A 25701-nucleotide genomic window follows, 5' to 3' on the forward strand; every position below is an offset into this window, starting at 1 on the left:
TTAAAGCCTTTTAGAAATTCAAGAATAAAAAATTTTCCCTGTCATTTCCAGTAACCACCAAACATCTTACTGGATTTTCTACATATCTGAAACCCAGGACTTAATGCATGATAGCCACAATATTCCATTTAGTTACCCTTAATACAAGCTCCTTATAGACCTAGTCATGGTTTGAACCTCAAAAAGCAGAGGACACAAATGGTGCTTCACCACAGCTATGGACACTTAGTTAGCATACCATCTCTACAGAGACTCTGCTCAGGATACAAAACCTTAAATAGTAAATAGCTACAAAAATGCCTGTAACTTTAGCAAAACAGTGTTAGAACTCTCCTAGAAAGGTCTGATACAGATGGGGTTCTAGAGTACAAGAGTTATGACCGATCAGAGCTTAGCGTTTCCCTATTCTTTAGTTCTTTTGCTTACGTATCACCTGTGCTTTCTTTAAAAAACTATATATATATCCATTAAGCAACATCCCTCAGCCTGTACTAAGCAGTATCTAAGGTGAACTTCGATAAAGTCACTGACTTGATGGGCTAATTCTCCTTAACTCCATGTTAGAATACATAGCTATTTAAAATCAGTACTTTTTTGTATCCCAACTTATACACATTACCCAAGGTAACACTTTGCCCAAGTTTCAAGCCCTTTTAAAGGTTTAGCCAACAAACGTATCTCCTCTCAAGGTATCAAGAAAATCAAGATTATTTTTGCCTCCTACCTTTGTGGTTCAGTTGAGGTTCTACAAATGACTTCACACATATATATATGCTGAAACTGTCTGAGCAGCACAAGATCTTTCAGAATGTTTTTTGCTTGACCTTGTTTAGTGTATATTAACAACTACCCCCCATGACAACATCTCGTCAAACTAGCGTAGCAGCAAAGAAATATAGACTCCTTTCAAAATTAAGTTTAAAGGCAACCTGAATCAAGCTAACTGGATACTTGGTTGTATACTGCTTAAAACAAAGGTATACTCATCACAGTTCTTCAGTATGTTTTCCAACCTCCCAAGTCATTGAGTTTAGTCAATCCAAAGTAATGAGATCTGAACTGTTTCTTAAATATTGTTAACTCTTTTTAAACTGCTTCAGTTATAGCTATACTCACTTTAAGTACAGTTTGGTTTCTTTCTCACTGAAACAATCTTTATGGAAAAAATTTCTTTGTAACACATTTGCCAATTAGGACATTGAAATTCTTCATAAACTGGGACACTTGACTAGCACGTGCAAGACTCCGGGGTTTAATTCCCAGAACCTCAAAAGGGGAAAATGTGAAATTACCTGTTGCAGGAACTATACTATTCATGCTTTACTTAAAAACGCTCCCTATCAGAGACCATTAAGATTAAGACAATAAAAACATTTAACACCAGCACATTTTAACCTCAATTAGAATATATTTGAGGGCTATGGTTCTACATATACTGATGTGCAATTTTCACATTTTTAACTGTACATTGAATCACACTTCAATTCATACAAATCAAAACCACTTAGTATTTTTATGTACACAATTAACACAAATTATGCACATAAAAATTTTTCAGATGCCAAATGATAAAAGGCTATCCTTTCTGATTCAGTGGACCATGTAATTTTGTGGAGCAAACCCCTCAGCCAGGTCCACAATTCTTTGACTTCACAATTAAAAATGTATAAATTATCATTGTAACTCTTAAAATTTAGCGTAAAAATCTTGCCCTTCATGAAAGCAAGCCTTCTGACTGAAATATCTACATTATTTTTAATTACAATATAAAAACCTCCCTAGATTTCTTGGTGAATCACAAAGCACACTACTGGCCTCTTATTTAAAAACTGCTTGTAATTTTTTAAATGTTTCAATAAACTAAAGTAAAATTCTGGTTTTATCCCACTTTCTCTAAATGTTGCCTTTGACTAGAATTTGATAGTTTTTTTCTAGTATCAAATGGATCATAAATTCCCTGAACCATCTATTCTAACAGCCTAAATTTTTAGTGTTAAGATTTCAGAGGAGTCATTACAAAATGATTAAATGGTCAACATTATAAAACTAAGTATGAGCAAGAACACATGCTTTTTTAAAAGCAAAGAATGCTATTCTAAGCCTGTAAGTAGCTCCAACTACTTTGTAACAATTGGCATAAAAAGTAGAAAGTTAAAAATCAGCAAATGGAAGATCAAAGTTTATTTACTACCTGCATACAAAAACATATTGCACATCAAACAACCGAAAGAAAGAAAAAAAAAAAAAGGTGAAAGATACTCTACTGGAGACTAACATGTATACAGAATAAACCTTCTGGAAATTGATCTTTTTCAGTAGTTCAGGTTATGTCTGAATGGACATGACTCATCAGCTTAGTGTTTTAACTAAAGCTATGTTTGATTTTTAAATACTGTACATTTTAATAAATAAACCAAACAAAGCCTCAATGTAGAACAGTCACTGCCAATATCACCCAGTGTCCCTGCAGATGAGAATTAACAAATGTATTCCAGTGGTCTGCAGACTTTCCTCTACATACAGCATTAAGAAACACATTAAAACAGACCAGTTTCCAGACTAAACTAATGAAATTACAATTCAGTGCAAAATATTTTAGACTGCATTTCATTCTAGTTTTCCTCAGGTGAAGAAGTGGTTGCATATTATTAAAAATGTAACAAAAGCAGCTAATGCTTTTCATAAAGAATATTACGTTAGGGATCCCAACCCACCCACCTCCCCCCATATCTGCCATATTTTGAAAACAAAATAACATTTCCTATAGCCAGCAACTTTTTTTTAATGTTACATATACTATTCTCAAGGCACATCTGATGATATATTTAACACAGTAGGTGTCAAAGTATGTTTAACATATGATTTCTTCAGGATCCCTCCCCTTTCTGAATTCCAAATGGAGGAACTGAAAGTGCGATGTAAAGACTGGCGATCCATATTCTATCTTTGGCAAGCTTGTACAAGCACTATTGTAAATGTAATGTAAAAGAATTGTAAACTAGGAACTTCTTCAGTTTATGAAACACCATTCAGGACTGCTGCTTCTTGAGGGTGTTCTTCTTTTAAGGTATTAATCTTTTCTTCTCCTGGAGTACGCTGTAGCTTAGGAATTTCATCGCCAGAAGCACTAGTTGGGCCATTTATTGCCTTTTCTGAAGGACCATGCTCTTCAATCACATCTTTTGCCTGCCAAAGGGAGAAAACTTTTTCAACTTCCTTATAAATTAAATCTATAGTTGTGGAGGAAAATAGCTACATAAACAATCAGCTAAAATAAACTTCAGTTTCATATGTCATAACAAATCAAAGAATTAAAGTGTTCTTAATATTTAAAATAAATAACAATTACTCCACTCCCCAGGTCTTTCAACTCTGTATCTCTAAGTACCTGAAACCTATACCTAATGTATTTTAAACCTCTGGGAAAGCTCACCATGTAAATGATATAAACAGCTAATACCCTAAGTAAAGCAAATCATCTATTTTACTCACCTTTTTTTCTTTTGAAACTCCTATTTATATAACATCAAATCCCTGAAAGCATTTAAAGAATTGAAACTTAGAAGATCTATACCCACTACTGAGAAAAGAAACATAGTTTTTGGCTCACCAAATTAAGTCTAAACACCCAGTATTGTTGGGCAGACTAAATTCTACAAAAGCTATTTAGAAGTTTGATTTGGAACCTATTTCTGGCTCAAGCATGCATATCTTCATTATCTGGGGCCACGAACAAATTCAAAAGTCTTTTTAAACTATTATTTGTCTTTTTGGGGAACAAGTGATGATACATTAAGTTAAGTAAAAAATAAATCTAAACCCCCCCAAAAAAGGCAAAAAACACCAATAAATGAATAAATAAACAAAAAAACCTACACGTTAAATTCTCCTTACCATTTCTTTCTTGTTTTTAGCCAAAGTTTCCCTTGGGAGGTTTCTTTGTCTGCTCTGAGACTCAGCTCTAGAAATATAATCTGCAACTGTGACTGTTAAAGATGAGAAAAAAATTACAGGTGTTGAAAAAATATTTCTAAAGTTTATTTATGGATAAAGAGTAATTTCATGATTAAAATAAGCTAATGGTGGATCACCCAATTTCAAAACATTAAGATGGGTACCACCTCCAACCAAAAAAACAAAGCTTGTAAAATTTGCCTATGATTTTAGTACTGGCAATAAAAAATTTCAAGCTGGAGATTGAGGAAATCTAGACTGAAGTCCTCTTTCCCAAGAATCCAGCTATTTCCTTCCTGTTGAAACTAAGATTGTGGGACAAATTATTGTAAAGACCCACAACCAAGCAAAAGAAGAAATGCAAGTGCAGTGTTCTAAGTCCAGACAGGTGTTTGCAATTATTAGTGAAGAAAAATGGGGCAAATATGTGGAGGTCATGATGATAAATTTGAAAATTTACTTTTTGCCTTAAAAAAAAAAAAAAAAAAAAAAAGAGGCACAATTAAGATATCCAAGTGTGGTATTTTGTGATGGTTTCATGTTAAAAACCCTATTGATTTAACCATCTGGTTTAAAATAAGAACAAGCAACTAAGGATAACTAACCCCTACCCTGAAGATGTGAACATTAATCACCCTAAATGTGTGGACACTGATCAGGCGTGGGAAAGGGTCAGACTGAATTCAGTGACCGCCCCCTCTCTTTGCTAGGGACTAATTTTCTTTTTATATTTTTGGCGGTAGTGGGTTTTAACTCAAGAGCTTCACACTTGTTAGGCAGGTAGGGACTCTACTATTTGAGCCCTGAGAAATACTTCTGACAGAGAAATGTGTTTTTGCAAAGAAGTAGAGAAAGGAGATTAGGAGAAGGACTAACCCATGTTCACTCCCTACTGCTGTACAAGTACAATGAATGATCTCTGCTCTATAGGAACTGTGGACTGGTCTCAGGACTTAAAACTTAGAATTTGCTGATTTGAGGAAAAATAAAAATAACTACCCTCTTTCTTTCAAATAATTACATTGGACCAAAAACTGCCTAAGGAAATCCCTGATACGTAAAAATATAGTATTTTAAATTATGTTAAAAAATGAAAGCAAGGAAAATTATTTAAAGTCACTAAGTATGAGAGAAATCCATTAGATTCAACTTACTTGGTCCTAACTCCACTTTGACATAACAAAAACCTGAATAGTACTTACACTTCATTTTTCTTAACTATGAATGTGTTAACAAAATATCCAAGATCTTTCTAGGAACCATTACTTAAATGCTACTTTCCTTCAAACTTATAAGAAATTCAGTATGCTCACTTTGAAGCATTGTAACTTTTATCATTTAAATTCATTGGTAAGGAGTTTATAAATAGATTTAATCAATCTACAATATTGGGAAGAGGAGATATTATCACAGTCTATTTCATCATTATGTCTACCTACATGTTGACAAAACCATTTTGAGAATGATTCTAGCCAGTTTAGGGAGCAGCATAATGAGTGCTGTTTCCATATTGTAGGCCTCAGTGACATCTGAAAAGATGCATTTACTTCAAAACCCTGCTGCATACACAGGCATACTGAGAAATTTAAGTGTTGAAACAATTCTTAGATCCTTTCTAAGTATTTCTGCTATGTACATAGAACAATATACCATGATTTAGTTATGAATTAAAGAGTTATCCCCAATAAAAGGGAGTGAAAAGAAACTTCAGACAGAAGAAAAACCTGTTTATAGCCTACCTTTATAATATAAGCCTCTTAAGTATACAATACAGACTAATTTACCTTTAGAAAATCTAAGTAAATATAGGCAATTTCTGTAGCATAACTGGGCTCTAGAATTTCCTCTATGTTGTCCAAGAATCAGCTGACACAACTACTGTACCATTTTAAATAAAAACTGCTTAACAAGAAATCTGGAGCAAATAAAAACAAATTAAATGATAGTATTTTTAAGAGAATGTTGATTAATTTTAAAAGGAGGATGCCTCCTTCTGAACTGCTGCTAGGAACAAGAAACAATTTTCAACCCACCTTGTGTTCCTATGTTTTGTGAGGGAAGGAAGCCGAGGCTGAGTTTTGGCCAAATGTTAGACATTTTAGAAGAGGAAATGCAGTAATCCCTAACAGAATGTAACAGGAACAGATGCAGCCTGCAACATTACTTACTGTCAATTATCAAACCCTAAATTTACTCAAGCTTCAACCAATACCTTTCTGAAATAGCCACCTCTTTTCCAAGAAATCTTACTCTAGTCTTTTTTATCTGCAGCCCTTTCATTATGTTTTAAGTTATTTCATGTTAAACCCATATGAATACCCTGAAATTTTATTTATACAGCAGGGGCAGAAAATCTATTCACTGCTCTGCCACTCTCAAAAAAATGAAATTACTAACACTAAAAGAAGGAAAGAATAGAAAGGGGGAGAGGGAGACACACATTTTCTAGACACTTTGTTTACTTGACAGTTTTTAATTCCTTTTAAAATTTCCATCTTTAAAACATGAACTTTTCAAAATAGGAAATTATATTATCTAACTAGCTTTCCCAAATGTCTCTATAATCACTAAACTCAAAGTATTAAAGATGCTAGAATTTATGTTATTTGGAGAAATACATGAAATAATTTGTTTTGGAAAGAATGCAAAAATTAGTTTAAAAGGGGTTTATTACTAGTGTACACAGTTTCTTCATAGTGACTATACATGTAAATCTCGATACACAGCGAAGAGAATTATGTTCAAAATGGTATGGACACAGCAAGCAATTTTCTTTGCAGTTCCTAAAAATCATTACTATATATAAAATTAACACACTGAAACTAAGTAAATACTATTAATTTGAATAGTTAGTAGGTGTAAAGGAAACAGGTGTCACACTATAACAAAACATGCATCTTATCAGGAAAAAGACACTTCAATATTTTCCCCTTTTATACTTCTTCTATAAACTGGGTATTACAATTTCCACAAAAATGAGGTGCTGAATCCAGGTACAATAAGCAGGCACCATGCAAAAGCTGCCCAATTTTGTCAATCAACCTAAATTACACGCTTCAACATAGCTCCTGGGAGGGTAGGCCCCACCTCAAGTGTGAAAAACTTGCCAAGGGAGGTAAAATAATGGCCTTCTTAATAGTACTTCCATGTAAAGAATTAAGACACAATATTAGTTAACTTACAACAGTTACTAAGCATTTACACAGTGAGAAAATGCATTTTCTTTAGTAGTATTCTTATTATTTGAGTAAACAATTTATGCAACGCAAATTTTGAATGTATATGCACACATGTGAATATGTAAATATATTTAGAATGCAGACATAACATTTTTTCCATGCTTGTGACCTGATATCAACAGGTTCACTCTAGTTACCTGGCTGTCTATCTTCTGCCTGACCCCTGAAACGACGCCTGCGGCTACGATTGCGTCGCTGGGGTTTTTTTTCACTATCATCTGTAATGGCAAAGTTTACCATGAACTATTCTGACAAAAAAAACAAAACAAAAAAGTCTTTCCTTATTTAAAGGGAAAAGAGAAACTTTTAATTAAACATGAAAGATACAGCATACAATACTGACAGTAAATACACTGTGGCTTAAAGCACTGCAAATACATTAAAGACGGAATTATCATATGGACTAAAAGGGTTATAGTTAATAAGAAAGCTAACTCTCAGACTTAATTTTAAATTACCACCAATTCAGGAGTAGTTTTCTCTCCAAGTTAACATTTTAGCCCTTTGGAAATTAATGCTCACTCATGACATATACCCTTTTCAATAAAGTCATTTATAAACATTTTAAAGAGCTAAGCAGAAAGCTCAATTTTCATTTGGGGACCACAACAGCAGTTGAATTTTTATACTGATTTAACGCATCAAAGGGCACTTTAATAAATCCTCCCAATGTCAAATAATGACTCTGACCAACGTGAAAACTAGACATTTAAGACAAAAAGCTATCTACCTTGTTTGAAGTCAATGCTAAGAAAAAGTATTTGTGAACTGCGTAATTTTTTGAAAATAGCTGTACACATTAGCAGTATCATACAATTACATACGTGTGTGTGAATAGGTATCTTTTCCCTATGTGCTTACATACCTAGCCCATTCTCATTAACTGAAGCTGTATCAGATTCAGTCATTCCATCCATCAGAACAGCATCTTCATCAGTCCTTCGTCTACGAGACCGCCTACGACGGTTTGTACTGTGATGAGATTCGCTGGCATCAGTGTCTGCAGTCTGATCTGATTCTGTGTTATCAAGTAAGCTGTATGGATTGCTGTCTGGATCTTTGAGCACTATATTCATGTCAGAGGCAAGAAATATTCGTTTAAGAGGGCTGCAGTTATGAATGTTTTGATCTATATACTGAACTATATCAACAGTAAAGAAACTTCAATTTCCCCCAATAAAAATACATTCAAATCAAAAATGTTCACTGTATTACTATTTTACCTGGAAAATAACAAAGATGATTAAATATGGAAAAACTAAACGGTGAAGAAAAATTATAAAGGATAAGCAGACATCTCAGCTTCCTACTATTTTGGGAGGAAAAAACTGTACTAATATTAAACATGTATACTCTTTTCCTGTCATTATTCCTTAAATACAGCATGACAACTATTTGCACAGCATTCACACTGTATTAGGTAGCACAGGTAATTTCAGGATGATTTAAAGTATACTGAATGACAAACATGGGTATTATACAAACACCATGCCACCTTATATAAGGGACATAAGTGTCTATGGGAGGTCCTAAAACCAACATCTGATGGATTCGGAGGGATGACTTATATCAGGAAATAGCACATTAATACTAACTCTGACATTCACATTCCAAGGTAAACCTACCCAGAGGCTAGAGAAATAAGAATGAAGAGAATATTTTCTAGTATGAATTAATTCCAAGGAAAAGCTTTTAAAGTCATTGGTGCTACTTTGTGCTGATGTTAATGAACTATTTCCAAATAATATTCAACATCTATGCCTGTTAACTGAAATTAATCAAAACAAGTCTACACAAAGCAGCAAACTAAGGGTGAAATTCTAACAGGTAATGAAAGCATATTGTACTCCAACTCTAGAAACAATGTGTGAAGGTGAGGTGAAAGTGGAAAAGGAGAAGTTTCAAGACATAATACAAAAGAAAAATACCCATCTTACCTATGTGCATTTATTGCCTCCAACAATCAAATTATAGAAGAAATTCACCTAATCACGATTTTTTCCTTTCTAAGTTTCCTTTGGTAACAGCTAGCAAGCTAGCATCTTTGCAAAAGACACTAAGTTTATCCATTAATCATCAACACTAGGTAAAGTACATTTAATTTGCAATTCAGCATAATGTAATTTTATACTTGGTAACAGTGCACAATGAATTCAAATATAAAAACTACTTTCCCAAAGGTTTGCAAAAAATTTAGCACCCCATCAAAAGAAACCGAGTAAATTACAAAAAAACAAAAACCCTCCCTTAATTTTGTTTTGATCCAGTCTAGTTTTTGTGATGTATATATACACATAGATTTAATGTGCATATACATATCTTAGTACTTATAATACCACATAAGCTATTTAACGGGTATTGTTATAACACTAAGAAAAGTGTGGTTTTCTTGAAGGGGCATAACAAATAATGCTAAAGTTATACCCTTGAAATAATTTAGTACACATATCCCTGGCAACTCTCCCATCTACCCCATTCTGCTCAGACAGAGCAGGTATTTTGGCAATGTAGAATTCTACCAACTCCACATAATATAAGGCATTAAAAATTTTTCCAAATGACACAAGTAAAATGTTGCTTGTACACCTCAAGTCTTTTAGTCATCTGTATACTCCTCTTTACAGCTCAACTCCTCTCACACAATAAAATTTCCTTAAGAGTTGACTCCACAATTTTTCTGTTCTCAAAGCAGTACCTAGTGCAGTAAAAAATGCTTGTCAGTTAGTTTTCAATGTTAAGTATATGAAAGTCTTTAGATCTCTGCACATTAAGAGGTTCTGGATCTGTCTGGCAAACAAATAAATACATTACTTGAAAATTTTAGAGAAAGAAAAATATTCTAATAAATAAGCCCCCCAAAAATGAAGGGATAAACATCTGATCCTCAAAAAGAAAATCAGTCAACTAAAAGTTCTGACCTGAATATTCTAAATAAATCTTCACTGAGAAACACTCTATGGCGGGGGAGGGGGAAAAGAAAAGAGAAACACTCTACATAGCTTTTCCTATATTGACTGCTATATAGTCCACTATTTTCTCTAAGACATTAAGTAGAAACAAAAACTTCCATGAATGGGTGGTCCTGGGAGAGGAATTAACTTTTGAAAGGTTATACTGTTTACAAAGAAAAGATGCTGACATAGTATATAAAAGACTACCAGAACTGATGGAAGATTTGCCACCACGTGGTCCACCACGACCTCGACCCCCTGAAACACTTCTGCCTCTTCCTCCTGGGCGTCTCCTGCTGTCACGCTGATGTCGGCTCTCTCGATCATCTTCTCCCGCCAATGACCAATCACTCAGCTCGTCTTTACGTTCAGACTCTGTTTCGGAGGGGTTAGACAGCTCAGAATTTGTACCTTGGGAAAGAATAACACAGGCCAATTATATTCCTATTAAAAAAAAAAAAAAAAGGTTCTTAAAAATTTTCAAAATCATTTCCTGTATTGTTTATAAAGCATACTAACTTCTTCCCTGTAAAGCTTAATAAAAATAAATTTAAAATTTATTAACTAAACTAACTAGTATAGTATCTACTAGTCCAGATCAAAAGAATGAATACAAAAAACTTAACTATTAAAATGCACTTAATATGGAGATATTCAAAGTGTGTTCATTAACTTTAGGTTTTAATAACCTAATTATTAGTACAATGGATATAACTACAATCCAGTATTTTAAAACAAATTTCATCATGTAGAAAAATACTTTTAAGTATACAGCGATTCTACCATTTTATTAAATCTGGGGTGTCCTTTTCACATTTTAACATCTAAAATCAGGAGAATTCTTCAAAATGATACTTTCTTATAAGCTCACAGCGCATTTTCCAGTGGTTGAACAAAAAGTGACACCACGTTTTACTACTACCTCAAATTAGAACAAGACTGAAAAGATCTTAATGTTTCTAAGACCTCTTCTAAGATCTACCACCACCTGATAGCTATGAGAATCAAAGCCATGACCAGAGATGAAAAATTCAACATGACTTAAAAATTTTGCATAATATCTCTAATATTCCCACAACCTTTTTTAGTAGTTACCTTAAAAAATTTAAATTCTCCCAAGATTTCACATATTGCAACGAAGTGTCAGATAAACCTAATCCTAATACTCATTCCAAAATTTCTATTCTTTATTAGTTTTGGCATGCCTCTTCTTTTTCCATCCTCTCATACATTAATATTACAACTTCTAGCTTCAGACCAATTTAACTAAAAAATTTTATTTCATTAAAAGCACTGTATATATCATCCAATGTGTTGTTCTTAACTTGTTCCCATGAAGAATTACTACAAAACTGCCTATGATAAAAGACAGAACTCTGTTTTAGAGTTCAACATGTTCCCACACACCTAGTATTACGTCTAACAACTTTTTTTCTTGGTAAATGAGTTTGCTGCATGATTTTGAAGTTCATTTGCTAAACTCCCAAATAAGATTTCACAAAATACCTTAAAGGTACCTTATTTAAACTCCTGGGCATTTGACAATAAAAGCAAAACACAAAAGCTCCCCTTTTCCCAACTTTACTGGTACTGGCATTTGAACTCTGGGCTTCATGACTGCCAGCTCCACAAGAGCTCTTCAGACAAAAAATGTAATAATATAAAGTGTGGAGAATAAAATGTAGTACTTAATAAATAAAGGCATCTACCAACTTCCTTTCTCCTTTAAAGATACTCTGCAATACATCCCTTTTCTCCCATGGATATAAACTATGGTCAATTATAGAAGAATGGGGTAGGTAATTAGCTGGAAATATACTTTAGAAATACATCAAGTTTCTATTATTCACTTTCAGGTCTTTGCTGGGAATGAGAACCTCATGGCAGGGAGTAGAATTTTCCTTAAAACTGATTTCTCTAAGTGACCAAAAAAACCACAAACCACTATTAAATGAATGCCACAGATTTTTGGAATGAAGGCAATTTTTCATTTCATGAATGCTGAAAAAAACTAAAGAACACAAAAGAACCTGGCTTTATTCGCAAACTTCTCCCCACTCTGAAAATATCAAAATGAGAAGTTCAATAAAGAGTATCTTTTTTTTTGGTCAATACTGGGGTTTGAACTCAGGGCCTACACCTTGAGCCACTCCACCAGCCCTTTCTCTGTGATGGCTTTTTTCCAAGATCTATTTGCCTGGGCTGGCTTCAAACCAAAATCTTCCTGATACCTGCCTCCTGAGTAGCTAGGATTAAAGGCGTGAGCCACCAGTTCCCAGCTAATACCTTGGTTTTGAAGATTTTCACAAAGGTTCCTGTTGAACTCTTAGAAATTCAGTGTAGTATTTGTCTAACTCAAGATCAAAAGAAAGAAATTTTTTTCTTAAATTTAATCTAAATATAATATAGTAAACCCACCTTATTTGATGATTTATTGCACATGGTTCTGACAAGTGTGGTCAAAAATAGTAAGTCAAGAGATCTCAAAAACTATTACATGGCCTAGTTGAGAAGATTCATCATGTTTTTACCACCTATGCATAATGAGCTGCATGAACCATAAGCCAAGAAATGAAGGAGTCATAAGAGGATGGCAGTATTAAGGGAAGAGATTCTGTCCTAGAACCTCCAAAAAAGGAATGAAACCTAGCTGCTACATAAAAAGATTACACCAGTTAAGACCTAGGTTAATTTCTGACCTACAGAACTGTAAGATAATAAATTTTTGTGGTCCAAGCCTACAATTCTGTGGTAGTTTATTACAGCAGCCAATACTGTTGAGACTACTACATCCATTTCAACCTCTCAGTTTTCTAAAAGATAAATTCTGGATCTCAAAACATTTTTAGAAGAACTTTATAAAAACAATTCATGCTATTCATCCAAATATTAATGAGTACAACAAATAAACCCAACTTTGTTTTTAACCAAATTTCAAACCAGACATTTCTCCTTGCTAAATATCACTCTACCAAGATGGTTCTCGCTGGGCACCGGTAACTCACTTACACCTGTAATCCTAGCTATTCAGCAGGCAGAGATCAGGAGGACTGCAGTTCAAAGTCAGCTCAGGCAAATAGTCCACGAGACACTATCTCAAAAAATCCCACCATAAAAAAAGGGCTAGTGGAGTGGATCAAATTGTAGACCCATAGTTCAACCTCCAGTACAGAAAAAAAAGGTAGAAAAGAAAAGGTAGTTCACATCATTTTCAGTGGTCACATGTGCTAAGCCTAAGTTTAAAAATATTACATTTTATCAAATCCGATGACATAAATTTCAAAACATATTTTATGTCATTAAAACAGAAAAGGCTAAATTTCTAAGATTCAAGACAAACGTCAACTTCACAGATGCTACACTGAAAAATGTTACTGCCTAAAAATCATTATGATATGAAATATTCAAGAATATGTACAACTAAATTAAAATGGTTTCCTTCTGAAACCCACTCAAGCTATTTCAAGAAATATGTTTCTAGATCTCTGAAGGTAAGAGTGCCATCTACTGAACAATTTGTATAGCTTTTCCCAATCCAAATACTGTTGCTCTGCCACTCCCACATAAATTGTTTACTCTTGACAAAAACATTTTGCCAGAGTGACCACTGATTAAAAAGCAGACTTCTTAGAGACTAGTAAAATTGCTGAATGAATTCATCATTCTCTTCATCCAAAACACCATGTTTATCTGTGTTAATTTAGACTCAAAAAAATTCAGAATTTTAATTACTCATCTTTTGTATTAAATAGACTTCTAAGTACTCAGTAATAATTCATAATTCTCAGTGTTTTACATGCTGAACTGTTCTGTACTTTATTGGAATACAGGGTTTACTAAAATAAAATACAACAAAGAAACAAAAGACACAAAGATATCATACTAAAGGGAAGGAATACTTAACCTTCCATCTCTACAATAAACAAAAGAAATAATTCTGGCATCATTAGACAATTCTTCAAGCATGAAATCAGGATTTGGAATCTGTATACTGGTAACTGCGTTTATTTCTATTTTCCTTAAATGGTTTGTATTTTGGAATGGGATGAGCATAAGGAGTAGAGAAAAGAAGGGAAGAAAGATAATGGGGGGGGGGAGAAAGTCAGGTGACTTCTAAGATCCAAGTCCAAATGTTGACCAATGGAAGAATTCCAAAGCTAAAGAAGAATAAGTGAGAATTCAGGATTAGAGAATTCTTAACTATTACCACGTCACCAATCCACAACTACCCAGGTGAGGCCCTATTGTCACAGTGAAATACATTTATAGAAATGTTAGTGTACAAAATGTTAATGTTTTTTAAAGCCTTCATTTTAGTGAAACATTGTTATAAAAAAGTAATTCCACGTTAGATGTTAATATATTCAAATCTGTCAAATTCATCAATATAGTACATTTTAAAAGCTAGCAAATACTTGTTATATGCTACCTTGGTCTAGTAATTAGCTTACTTCTCATTTTTACTATTCATCTTCGCCCCCATGTTACCTTGGTGGTCCGAGAGTCTGAACTCAGGGTCTTGTGCTTACAAGGCAGTTTTTCTACCACTATGAGCCATACCTTTAGCACCTTCATTTTTACTTTTCTTATACTGTAGATTCCAAGAAGTTTTACCACCATTTCCAGGTTTTTATTAGGGAGATGGCTCAGTATTTGGAAAACAAGTTTTCTACATATTCTTTGTAAATATTTAGAGTAAGTGTGATTTTGAACAACCAACTTAAAAACTGTTTGGAAACTACGTACCTTTTACTGTCATTAACATTAAGTATACCTTCACTACTATGACACAAACCTCAGAGCTACCTTTCACCCTCAAAGCCAAGTTAGAGCAAAGAACTAACTAGTTAAAACAAAATGTATTAGAATATCTAAACTAGAACTAATACTACTACAAAAATAAAATATGTTTTTTACCATAACCGGAGGTGTAATTAGGGCCACGACGACCTCTGCCTCTTCCACTATAAGACCTAGAACCTTGTACAGAAGAGACGGTACTTTCATCAGTGGCATATCCTTTCTCTTTTTCAGGCCCTCTGGTGGAAGAAGGTCTGAAACCCATACCAATCTGTCGAAGCTGTTCATCAATCTGCAAACGTTCCATTCTTAGCTGTTCCACTTCCTACAATCAAAACAGAACAAGGTAAAGTCTTATTATATGTAACTTTATGTCTTCTTAAAGCTTAGAGCTAGAACTGTACTCCCCAACAAAGAAAATCAGTAAAGCATCATGTGTGCCTAGTAAACACAACTCACAAGGTCACTTGCTGATTCAAGTCAACATTTATTGAATGCTTTAGAGTGTGACCAACACACATAAAGGACATAAACACTCCCCTTTTGAGGAAATGCTTCACATAGTATAAAGTTATTTATTAAATAGCTAATAATAGGGAGGGGAAATTAAAAAAAAAAGGTAGTAATTACATGGTACTTCCCGATTTTGCTCTCAGGAAGTTAAAACTGCTAAATGGTGTTCAGGTAACATTTAAGATACTAACAAGCTACTTTCCTAACAAATAAGACACCAGACTTGTGACTTAAATAAATTGACAGACTTGATCATTCCAAAATTGCACTACAGGATGTAAAGATGAGGCCTTCAGACAAAGATCTTAGCTGAAAGGTAGAGCAGTAGAAGATAAAGCATCTACTTAGGATACCAAGTCTGAATCGAAACTTGTTATATAAAGATAAGACTTCAAGGAAGATATGACATTGGGAGAGATTTCAAAATATTAGCACATCAGTAATGATATGAGAACTCAGAAGGAAAACATGTAAGAATCAGAGAACAGTTGAGGCTATATTTTAAATTCTAAATATATTCTAATATTCTAAATTTCTCTTAAGAAACAAACAGGAACAAAGAGAAAGAATAAAAAAACGATTAGAATGTTAACTAATTTATGGAGCATTTCTTTTTCTAAGCTCTTGCTCCTTATCTATTAGCTCAAATAGTTAAGAATTAAATGGGAGCTGGGGATGTAATCAGTGGTACAGTGAGTACTTACCACGTGCAAGGCTCTAGTTGATTCCAGGCACCACAAACACACACATAGTTCACTTTGCAGGTGTGCACAAACACACAGATCAAATGATGTGGATGTGGGATGTGGGGGTGGGGGAAGTGCAGCTAATTCAGATAATACCAAAGTTACCAAGGAAGCCTTAGTTCTGGATTTGTACCCTATCTGCATGTAAACTAGCAAAGAAACAAAATGGCTCTAATATAGAACATGCAGATATGTAAATAATTACAGGCAAATTCTATGAATATGAAAAGAAACCTTTTTATTTTGGTGGTATGGAATTTGAACTCAGGACTTTGCCCTTATTAAACAGGCATTCTACCACTTGAGCCATACACCCCCAACTCCCAAAGTGACTATTCTCTTAAAGGAAAGAAACTTAAATGCTCAGAGAATAGAGAAGAAACAATGTGCATTAAATGTGCATGAAGCCATTTAATTTTCAACAAAAAACTGGGCAAAACTGAAGCTGAATTAAAAATAAATATCTGAAACTTACTATAGACAAATGTAAAAATGTTTTAAAATGTGTGGACATCTGATTCATAGTAAATATACAACATTTACGTGGTAATGCAACAATGGTTACGAAAGAATATAATGTGAACTATATACAAACCTTTAGGTAAGCAATATGATACTCTAAAAGAACTTGCACATTTCCAATACTTTCTTTAGTGCCAACAAAAACAAATGGAACCATCCCCTGGGGGGGAAAAACAAACAGAACATCCACATTACTTAATATTTAATAGTTCTAGATTGAATTTAATCACAATATACAAAATTTGGAAAACTTTTCTAGTACACAGCAATTTGTATCTACTAAATTTCAAGACTTTGAAGAAAAATGCTAAAACACACAATATGAAGTATTCTGATTTTCAATGTCATATTTGTGCTACAATTTAGATCACTAAAAATAAGAACATCATTAAAAAATCAGATTATACTAATTGAATCTAATTTTCCAAGAACATAAACCAACTTTCTAAAAGTTGGGAAAAAATCCCAGAACTTCCTTCAAAACTGGTTACAAACTTTCAGACCAAATACATCTTAATAGGCACAGCTTTAAAAACGTAATTAAATACATCAGCCTAATTACCTCTATAATATATGCTCAGATAAAATACTGAGTATCTTGTGTAACGGGATAATTCCTGACCATTAAGAGACATGACACCTACAGAGTGTAAGCATTTACACAATGTAAAAATAAAGGATGGTACATGTAACAGATATTTAGTCATGGGTAATAAACTAAACCAAAAGATTAACCCAGACTTGATTTACTTGGTTAAACTAACAGGAGTGTTTTAAAAAGTAGGTCAGAAGATATATACGTAAGATGGCTAAGTGAGGACTTTTCTGCTTTGTAGAAACACAACTCTGTAGCTGGACATAATAGTGCATAGTTCTCTGTAACCCCAGAACTCAGGAGGCTGAGACAGGTGGGATGCAAGTTTGAGTTTACCCTGAGCTATATAACAAGACCCTGGAAGAAAAAGAAAGACGAAGAGGGCATACAAAGTGAATTAAAGACAAAGGAATGGAAAAACTAAGCCCTAAAAAATTTTAATCTCATATCATGTCTCTGGAACTGTATTAAGCATCCTTTACCTACATCTTATTTAATGTTCACTAAAAAGATGGGTGTGGTGCTTCAGGTCTGTAACGACAGCACTCAGGATGAAGGCAGAAGAATCACAAGTCTGAGACCAGTCTAGGCTTAGGCTCTGTCTTTGGAGACTCTGTCTCCAAAAAAAAAAAAGCCTAAAAACTACTATTCCAGTTTTCCCCTTTTTACCTTGAAAAACAAAACAAGTCGGTCAAAAAATTAACACCTGAGACAAACAATTTATATCTATCTACCTGGTTTCATATAATACCTATTTGTTAACTGCCAAAATCTATACTATAGTATAATGATAAATAAAACAAAGTGTATGTTCTAAAAGCAATTAGAACCTCAGAAAGGACACTAAACATTCCTGTAATAAAATCATATAGCATCAGTGATATGAACAAAAATACAGTAAAGTATACTGTGAATTATGCCACCTGAGGGTGACATAAGAGATAAGAGTATTTTTGTTCTTTAAAGCAGTATTAAAAAATTGAATTTTACCAAATAGATGAGAGGTCATTCTAGACAGATGACTTATAGAGTAATAGAAACACAATACCTTCACCTTGAATACAAAAGGTAAATGTAATCCTTAAAGACATGTAAGAATATATCATTAATAAATACAAGCTCACTTTAAGTTATTCAGTGAAATTCAGGTGTTAAAAAAATTGCTGAGACAATCAACTAGCATTCTAAATCCTATTTCTGATACTTTCTAAATTATGCCAAATAAATTCCAACTGGAGCAAAAACTACATACTTTAAAAAAACAAAACAAAACAAAACCATAATCTATCATGGCCAAAAGTCAAGAGTCATGAAACAAGTCTAGCAAAATCCAATATGAAAAAAATTTAAATGTCTGCATGGGAGAAAAAAATTCAAGTAAGAAATAAGGAATACTGAGCTGTGTGTAGTGATACATGGTTGTAACACTAGCTAGCACTTCAGAGTTCAAGGCTAGCCTGGGTTACCTATCTTAAAAAAAAAAAAGAGTAACTAAAAGCATGAAAAAAGATAAAAGGACTACTTCCTTAAGATGCAAAGTGATTTTTTTTAATCCACTAAAAGACAAAAATATACAAAGAACAAATGGTGATTTACAGGAAAATTAAAGTATCTTTTAAGTAAGTACACAGAAAGATCACACACCCATTCTGGAATGGCAGTTTCAAGTCTAGTATTGGCATCTATGTGGAAAACAGACCCATTTCCACACAGGTAAGGGATACATGTGATTATAAGCAATTTCTAAAATTTTAACTGCCATATGCCTTCTGATCTAACAAATCCATATTCAGAAATTTATTCTCCAGTGATACTCGGTAAAGATTCTCAGGGATGTTTATAAAAACATCAGTCTGAATAGCAAAAGAAAGCCACGAAAAGGCACCAGAAAGTCTAAAATCTATTAGGCATGATGGAAATGGAGAGCCGTGAGAGAATTCAGATACAAATTTGTTTTTCATGTCACACTCTCCCATGGTATAATAGTACATATATTCTTACGTGAATGTGTTTCTTTTACAGTTTAAACTTAATTTAAAAATCCACTGGAAAGTGCAAAAAAAATATTTAGCAAGTGCCTACTTTACAACTGATACCACTGAGAAAAACTGAGCCTTTTAATGCCCCTGGCCATCATGACCCTTAGCTCAGCATTTAACTACTTGTATGCCAATGGATCACCATAATTTTATATACTAGGTACATGGGGAAACAGTAACAATTATAATATGGCACCAGTTTTAATCCTTATCTCAAAGGCATCTTAACATAATGCAAAGTGGGAGAAGGGGAGTCCTTACAATTAGATGAGATATACAAAACACTTTTTAAAGCAGTAGAGTGTGAAATCATTGAGACTACTAACATTGCAAGTCCTACGCACACACCGCATTCTTAGGCACTTGTTTTTCCCTTATTCATTTTTAATTAGATATTCATGTCCACATTCTAACTAATAAAAAGAAATAAAGCAAGTGGCTTTTTTTTTTTTTTGAAAGGGGGGAGGACACAGGACTAGGGTTTAAACTTAGGGCCTCCAGACAGTTAGGCATGAACCACTCCTCCAGTCCTTTTTGTGATGAATTTTTCCAAGATAGGGTCTCCCCAACTATTTGCCTAGGGCTGGCTTTGAACTTCTCGATGTCTGCACCTCCTGAGTAGCTAGGATTACAGACCTAAGCCACAGCTCAAGTGGCTATATTTAACAGGCACCTTTCCAACACTCAGTACTTGGTAGTGTCAGGATATTTAGCTGGGCTAAATTTTCTACAACGTTCTCCACTGAAAGACTATTTCTATCCAACAGCTAAACTCCCCAAACAGAATTCTATTGTGCAAAATTGAAGAAACTGTGAGTACACCACTTTCTGGGAGATACTTTGGGGAAAACCACTGGCTTATAGTCAGACATACAAAGCCTAAGTAAAATATACAGAGCTGATCACTGGACCCACAAATTTGAGAAAGTTCTTTAAAGTGATAAACAAGCAGTAAACATGAGAATTGTGAAGAAAAAAAAAATTCAACCTGTGAGAAGAGACTAAAGCAACAAACTTGAAGAATTAATAGTAACATAAAAGCACAAAAGAATGTCTACTAAGAAATGGCCAATGTTTTCTGATTCTACAAAAAGGTAAAGGAGCAAGTGGTTAAGAATTCCTTTGTAACACACTGCTTTGATGAGCAGTTAAGATTACCAACTTAAAACCTTTCTATGAAGAAGTGGCTGTTTTGAAGTGTTGACAAACCAACTAAGATTACAAGGCTTGTTTTCTAAGTCTGAAGAATTTATTTACTTATTTTAAAGATAGGATCTCATTTTTTTGCTGAGATCAACTCTGGACCACAATACTCCTACCTTCACCTCCCAAGTAGCTGGGATTACAGACAAGCACCACAACAGGCTAGTTTGTTGAGACAGAGTTTTGCTAACTTTTTACTGTGATTGGTCTTAGAATACTGTGATCCTCCCATCTCTGCCTCCCAAATAACTAATAATTATAGGCATGGTCACCATGTCCAACCCTTGAAGCAATATTTTAAGAGAATTTTTAAGTCAAGGAAGAATAATCCACTGTATCAGAGTTCAACAGATACAACTGTTTCTCACATTATTCCCAAAATATAGCATACTAAGTCAATCAAGAAACATGGAAAAAAAAGCAAACAAGTTACTTTTTAAATACTTACATCTTCTCTGGGTAGTTTATTTTCATTGTCTCCTTCAATCCTCACCCGAACCACACCAGATTTGTCCACTATTTCTTGAATAACTTTGCCATTTTTCCCAATTACTTTTCCTTTGTAAGAAAAAATATGATAAAAACTAATTTTTATCCTTTCAAACTAGCCCCCAAAATTTATAACTTGTTATCAAATTATAGAGGTACATCAAGGTCATTCTTTTTACTTTCAATGAACTCATCTAAACACTACACCAAGGAATTTTATCCTTGGTTGAAAACTTCCTTCTCTTGAGTATGACTAAGGTCAATGACCGAAATTAACAATACTCACATACAACAAAGTTTAAATACTTTTTAAATGTTCTGTATCATTTTTACATTCTAAGAACTCCATCCTATTTCAAAACCTTGCACATATACATAAAAGCAAAGAGAAAAAAGCTATTTTGGCATTAGCTGCATCAATGTTCGTTTTTAATGTATGTTAACACATGTAAATTCCCAATCTTGCATTATTTTTAAGTTTCTATTGCCCAAAAGGCAGGTGACTAGAAAATAACTTCAGAATGCATACTCTCAGTAAAATAAAAATATTTCAAGTGTTACATTTTATACCATCAAAGTTTTATACAAGTATATACATCATATATATTGTCACTGTATTGATAGTTATGAAATACTGTATAATGACATAAAATTCAAAATTTTTACCTTGTCCATACTTGACTTGTATGTCTGTCAAATAGTAGTTATCCATCATACCATAATTAAAGCAGAAACTCAAAAGGGGGACAGGAAGACTCCCCATTAAAGATTAACAAGGTAACATTGGATAATGTCACCTACGTAAATAAGTGAATAGTCTGGTAACCTTTACTGTACAGAACAGATGAATCCCTTATAAAATTAACAATCAATCCATATTTGTTATGAAGTCCACATTATGAATTATTTTTCTGACGAAATCATTTTAATGAAAGCTTCCAACTAATTTTGGTTAAAGGGGTTAAAAATGGATGTTGATCCTATTGCATGCTTGAAAGAGTAAATTCCACTGAACAAGGGAACAATGACAATAGCAAACTGGCCAATATAGCAAAAGCACTCTACTGGCATTTTCTTCTTCCTTTATTCCTACTTCAAACATCCTTCCTTATGAGTAAGTCTAAATTTGAAAGTAGTAGCAACTGAACAGGTTACAAAAAAGATATTAGGACAGGAAATTCATATAACACATATCTTTTCTGAGAAGCCCTAGCAGCAGCAGCATATAAAAGCAACCTTCATTATTAATACAGTGAAGCTCAAGCAGCAACTTCATCCTTGGCCCTGCTAAAAATAAGCAAATTAACTTTTTGAAAATAAGTTGACAGAGGAAAAGTTCCTTCCCCAAATATCTTTGTCACTTATTATGAACTGTACCAGTGGTGAGTAAACATCCATCACCCATCTGGCGTCCTTGGCAGGGACCTACCTGCAAGATTTATTTAGTCCCACCAGAGACCTTCAATATTTTAAATGATCATTTCCATAGATTAAATTCCAGAGCATATTGACAAATTGAAGCAGACCTGTAGTATAAATTGAGCATTGAGTATAAATGCTGAGAGGACAGAGTAAAGAAGCGATTAAAGAAAGCTTCTATGAGGTGAAAGGTTTTGATCCATTTTCAAATCAATGTTCACAGAATATTCTTTGCTTTGATTTGGGAAGGTTGGGAATGTGCAAATTCTAACTCTTAAATTTGAATGTGTAAGTGAATCCTCTCTGGCACTTACCCACCAAGTTGTCCTCATTCTCTTTTATTTCTCAGTCCTCTTTTTCTCTTTCACTTGGACTGAGAATGCACTATTTTTCAAAAGACTGCTTCACTCATGAAAGTATTTTAGGGAAATATATTATTATTATACATGATAACTATCAGAAATTTTTAACTACTCCTAAGTGTTTTACCAATGTGTAATAGTTACTATCAATGAATGTTTGCTGAAGAGCACACAAACAATTCACATTACCAAAGCTAACCAAGAAAAGATAAGAGGAAAAAAGAGACATAACATGTAGTCCCATCACTGCACTGATAAATCAATAGAAGAATCAGAACTACAAATATATTGTTTCCTTATTTCTGAAATACTGGACACTTTCATTCATAATGAATACCATAAATTCTGTAAGACCAGGCTATCTCTGCAAAATTCTTGAGTTGGAAGGAAACCTAATTCCCTTTTATAACTCCACCATCAAGCCATTTTTACAGGTGAGGAAACCTTAATACTATTAAATTATGTTCCACAGAACAGCTACTAGAATATTTGTACTTCATAGATATTAATAGTTTAGTATGATTTACATAAATGCTTTACATTTTCAAAAGCAATCCTCAAGTGCTATCATTTGAAAATAAACTTTTAATAAATTAGTATCATGCTTATTAAAATTACACAAAATTCTTCACGTTTTATTCAACGTTAATCAGACCGTGTCTCTCCAGCAGGTTACTACGTAGCAAACAATGGTACCCCAAGATTTGATAAAATAGTTTACATAATTATCAGTATGTCATACCTGTCCAAATGTTTGGGCAGAATTGAAAAGCTTTTTATATAACTATTAATAGCAGAATTCCAAGAAACTAATTCCTTTATAAACCATTTTTCCTGAGTATACTGTTTCTAGCCAGCCAAAACAAACATCTTTTAAGAATGGAAGTGTTTTAATAGAGGGAGGTAAACTTGTTCAAAGTACACTGTATGTATCTATGGCATTATCACAATAAAATACTTTTGTATTATTAATAAACAGTGTTTTAAATTTTTTCCAATTTATGTTTATAAAGTGTGACAAATAGAAACACTTATAGCTAGCAAATTAATTTTTACAGGCTGAACAGGCCTCGTTATATAAATGGAATGCTAAGGGCTGAAATAACTTCCTGAGGATCAAAAGGGAGCAAAAACATCTCGCTCCCAGTAAAATTTACTACATTATGTTACTGCTTTTTGTATTTACTACTTGATAATCAAAAAGTACCTAACATTTAACCACTTGCTTCAAATAGCTGTTACACCTATAATACTAGCTACTTGGGAGGCAGAGATATGGATTGTGGTTCCAGATCAGCTTGGACAAATAGTTCATAAGACTCCCCCCTCCAAAAATGGACTGAAGAAAAAAACTGACATGAGAAAATGGACTGGGGGTGTGGCTCAAGAGGTAGAAAGCCTGCTTTGCAAGCAAGAAGCCCTGAGTTTGAACCCCAGTCCCACCAAAAAAACCCAAACAAACAAAAAAACCAGGCAGAGTTCTTTGCCTAGCATGCACAAGGCCATGGGTTTGATTCCCAGCAACCCCCGGCCCCCAGAAAAGAGCCACAGCACAGACATAGGGCACATTAGTTTTAGAAACATTAACTAAATCAGCCCAACCTAAAATGCCAGTTGAACCATAACTTCAAACTCAATTTGTCATTTAAGCTTATAACCTGTGGGTACAACAGTTTCATTAATGGTGATAAACAGTAGTGAAACCTCCCCTCATATCTCATCATCACCATTCTTCTCTCCTGCCCATGACTTCTTACCTTATTCTATGCCTTTGCAACAACCAATTATTATTTATTCAGGGCCTACTGTGTAGAAGTTTATTACCCTATTGTTAGTCCACAGTTACTTTTTCTTCTGCACTAAACAAAAGAAAAGAATTATCACAAACACCTTCTCAAAAAGTACCATCACAATTTTGGTGGACATATGAATGATAAAAAGAAGAACAGGAGAATAGGAAAGAGCCCCAAGGATGAGAAGACAAGAAAAACTGTAATGACAAACTGTTATACAAATTATGGGTTGAAAACATCTTTTTTACATTTGAAAATAAAAACGTACAAGTCACATAAAATGTTACCACCAAAACAATGACAGTATTTGCTACCTAAATATTCCCCATTTTTGGTAAGCAGAACAAGGTCATCAAACTACAAAACTAATTTTCAATTAAATTAACTTATATAAATAAAGAACATTTAACTTATTTAGCATTTTGTATAAGTACCTACCAACAAGATTCCTAGGAACTTGAATAAAATCCTCCACAAATTCCAAGAAACCTCTAGCCTTTTTTACGGCATCAGCACTCTATATGGGGCAGGGGCAGGGGGAGGGGGACGGGGGAGGAGAGGGGGGAAAAAAATCATAAATTACGATCCTGGAGCAACAAATAATCCAAAACAAAAAAAAAAACATGAGAAAAGAGAAGTCTAAATTATTGCCCTATACTAGAGGATTATGGCCAGCCCATTGTAGTGACATTTCAAGTTAAGAAATTCACAAAGTACTTACAACTACTAAAACCAAAAATGTTAAGATTCTCTAAGGTCCTTTTTAATCTGCTGAGATTATTATTAATGGTTTAAGTTATTTATGCTACATACCAACTAGAAGTCAAACATTAACCCATTCCTAAATATAATGCTTCAGATTCCCAGGATGTATTTTTCCAGATGAGTGTTAAAAGCGTAACTTTTCAAATTTTCTAAATTGCAGTTTTTCATTCAATCTCAGTATTAGAAATGATTTTAAGTTGCTTTCGCAGAGAAATTTTTTTTTAAGTGTCTACTGGTAAGATCATTACAATTTTAAGTTCTAAGGGTATAAAACAGACTAAAGAGGTAAGGAGGGTCCCTAAAGTGATTTT

At 33.8% G+C, this 25701-nt stretch overlaps 1 protein-coding gene across 6 annotated transcripts in view; it reads right to left on the reverse strand.

The window, feature by feature from the left end:
• Nucleotides 1-2166: 2166 nt before the first annotated feature.
• The window catches only part of Fxr1 (FMR1 autosomal homolog 1), a 58892-nt gene continuing 35357 nt past the window's right edge, over nucleotides 2167-25701 (reverse strand). Inside the window, exons 9-18 of one of the 6 annotated variants that reach the window (XM_020179520.2) lie at nucleotides 25064-25142; nucleotides 21011-21120; nucleotides 16799-16885; nucleotides 15212-15269; nucleotides 15062-15124; nucleotides 10352-10555; nucleotides 8059-8259; nucleotides 7331-7411; nucleotides 3895-3986; nucleotides 2167-3186 (exon numbers count right to left, since the gene is read on the reverse strand). In XM_020179520.2, the coding sequence (XP_020035109.1) occupies nucleotides 3016-3186; nucleotides 3895-3986; nucleotides 7331-7411; nucleotides 8059-8259; nucleotides 10352-10555; nucleotides 15062-15124; nucleotides 15212-15269; nucleotides 16799-16885; nucleotides 21011-21120; nucleotides 25064-25142 (1146 nt within the window). In that variant the 3' untranslated portion in view covers nucleotides 2167-3015. Of the gene's footprint in view, nucleotides 3187-3894; nucleotides 3987-7330; nucleotides 7412-8058; nucleotides 8260-10351; nucleotides 10556-15061; nucleotides 15270-16798; nucleotides 16886-21010; nucleotides 21121-25063; nucleotides 25143-25701 lie in introns of all 6 variants that reach the window. The other 5 variants (XM_074073685.1, XM_020179519.2, XM_074073684.1 and 2 more) reach the window with 5 other exon arrangements.

This window comes from Castor canadensis, chromosome 5 (assembly GCF_047511655.1).
Source record: "Castor canadensis chromosome 5, mCasCan1.hap1v2, whole genome shotgun sequence".
In the NCBI taxonomy this organism is placed as follows: Eukaryota; Metazoa; Chordata; class Mammalia; order Rodentia; family Castoridae; genus Castor; species Castor canadensis.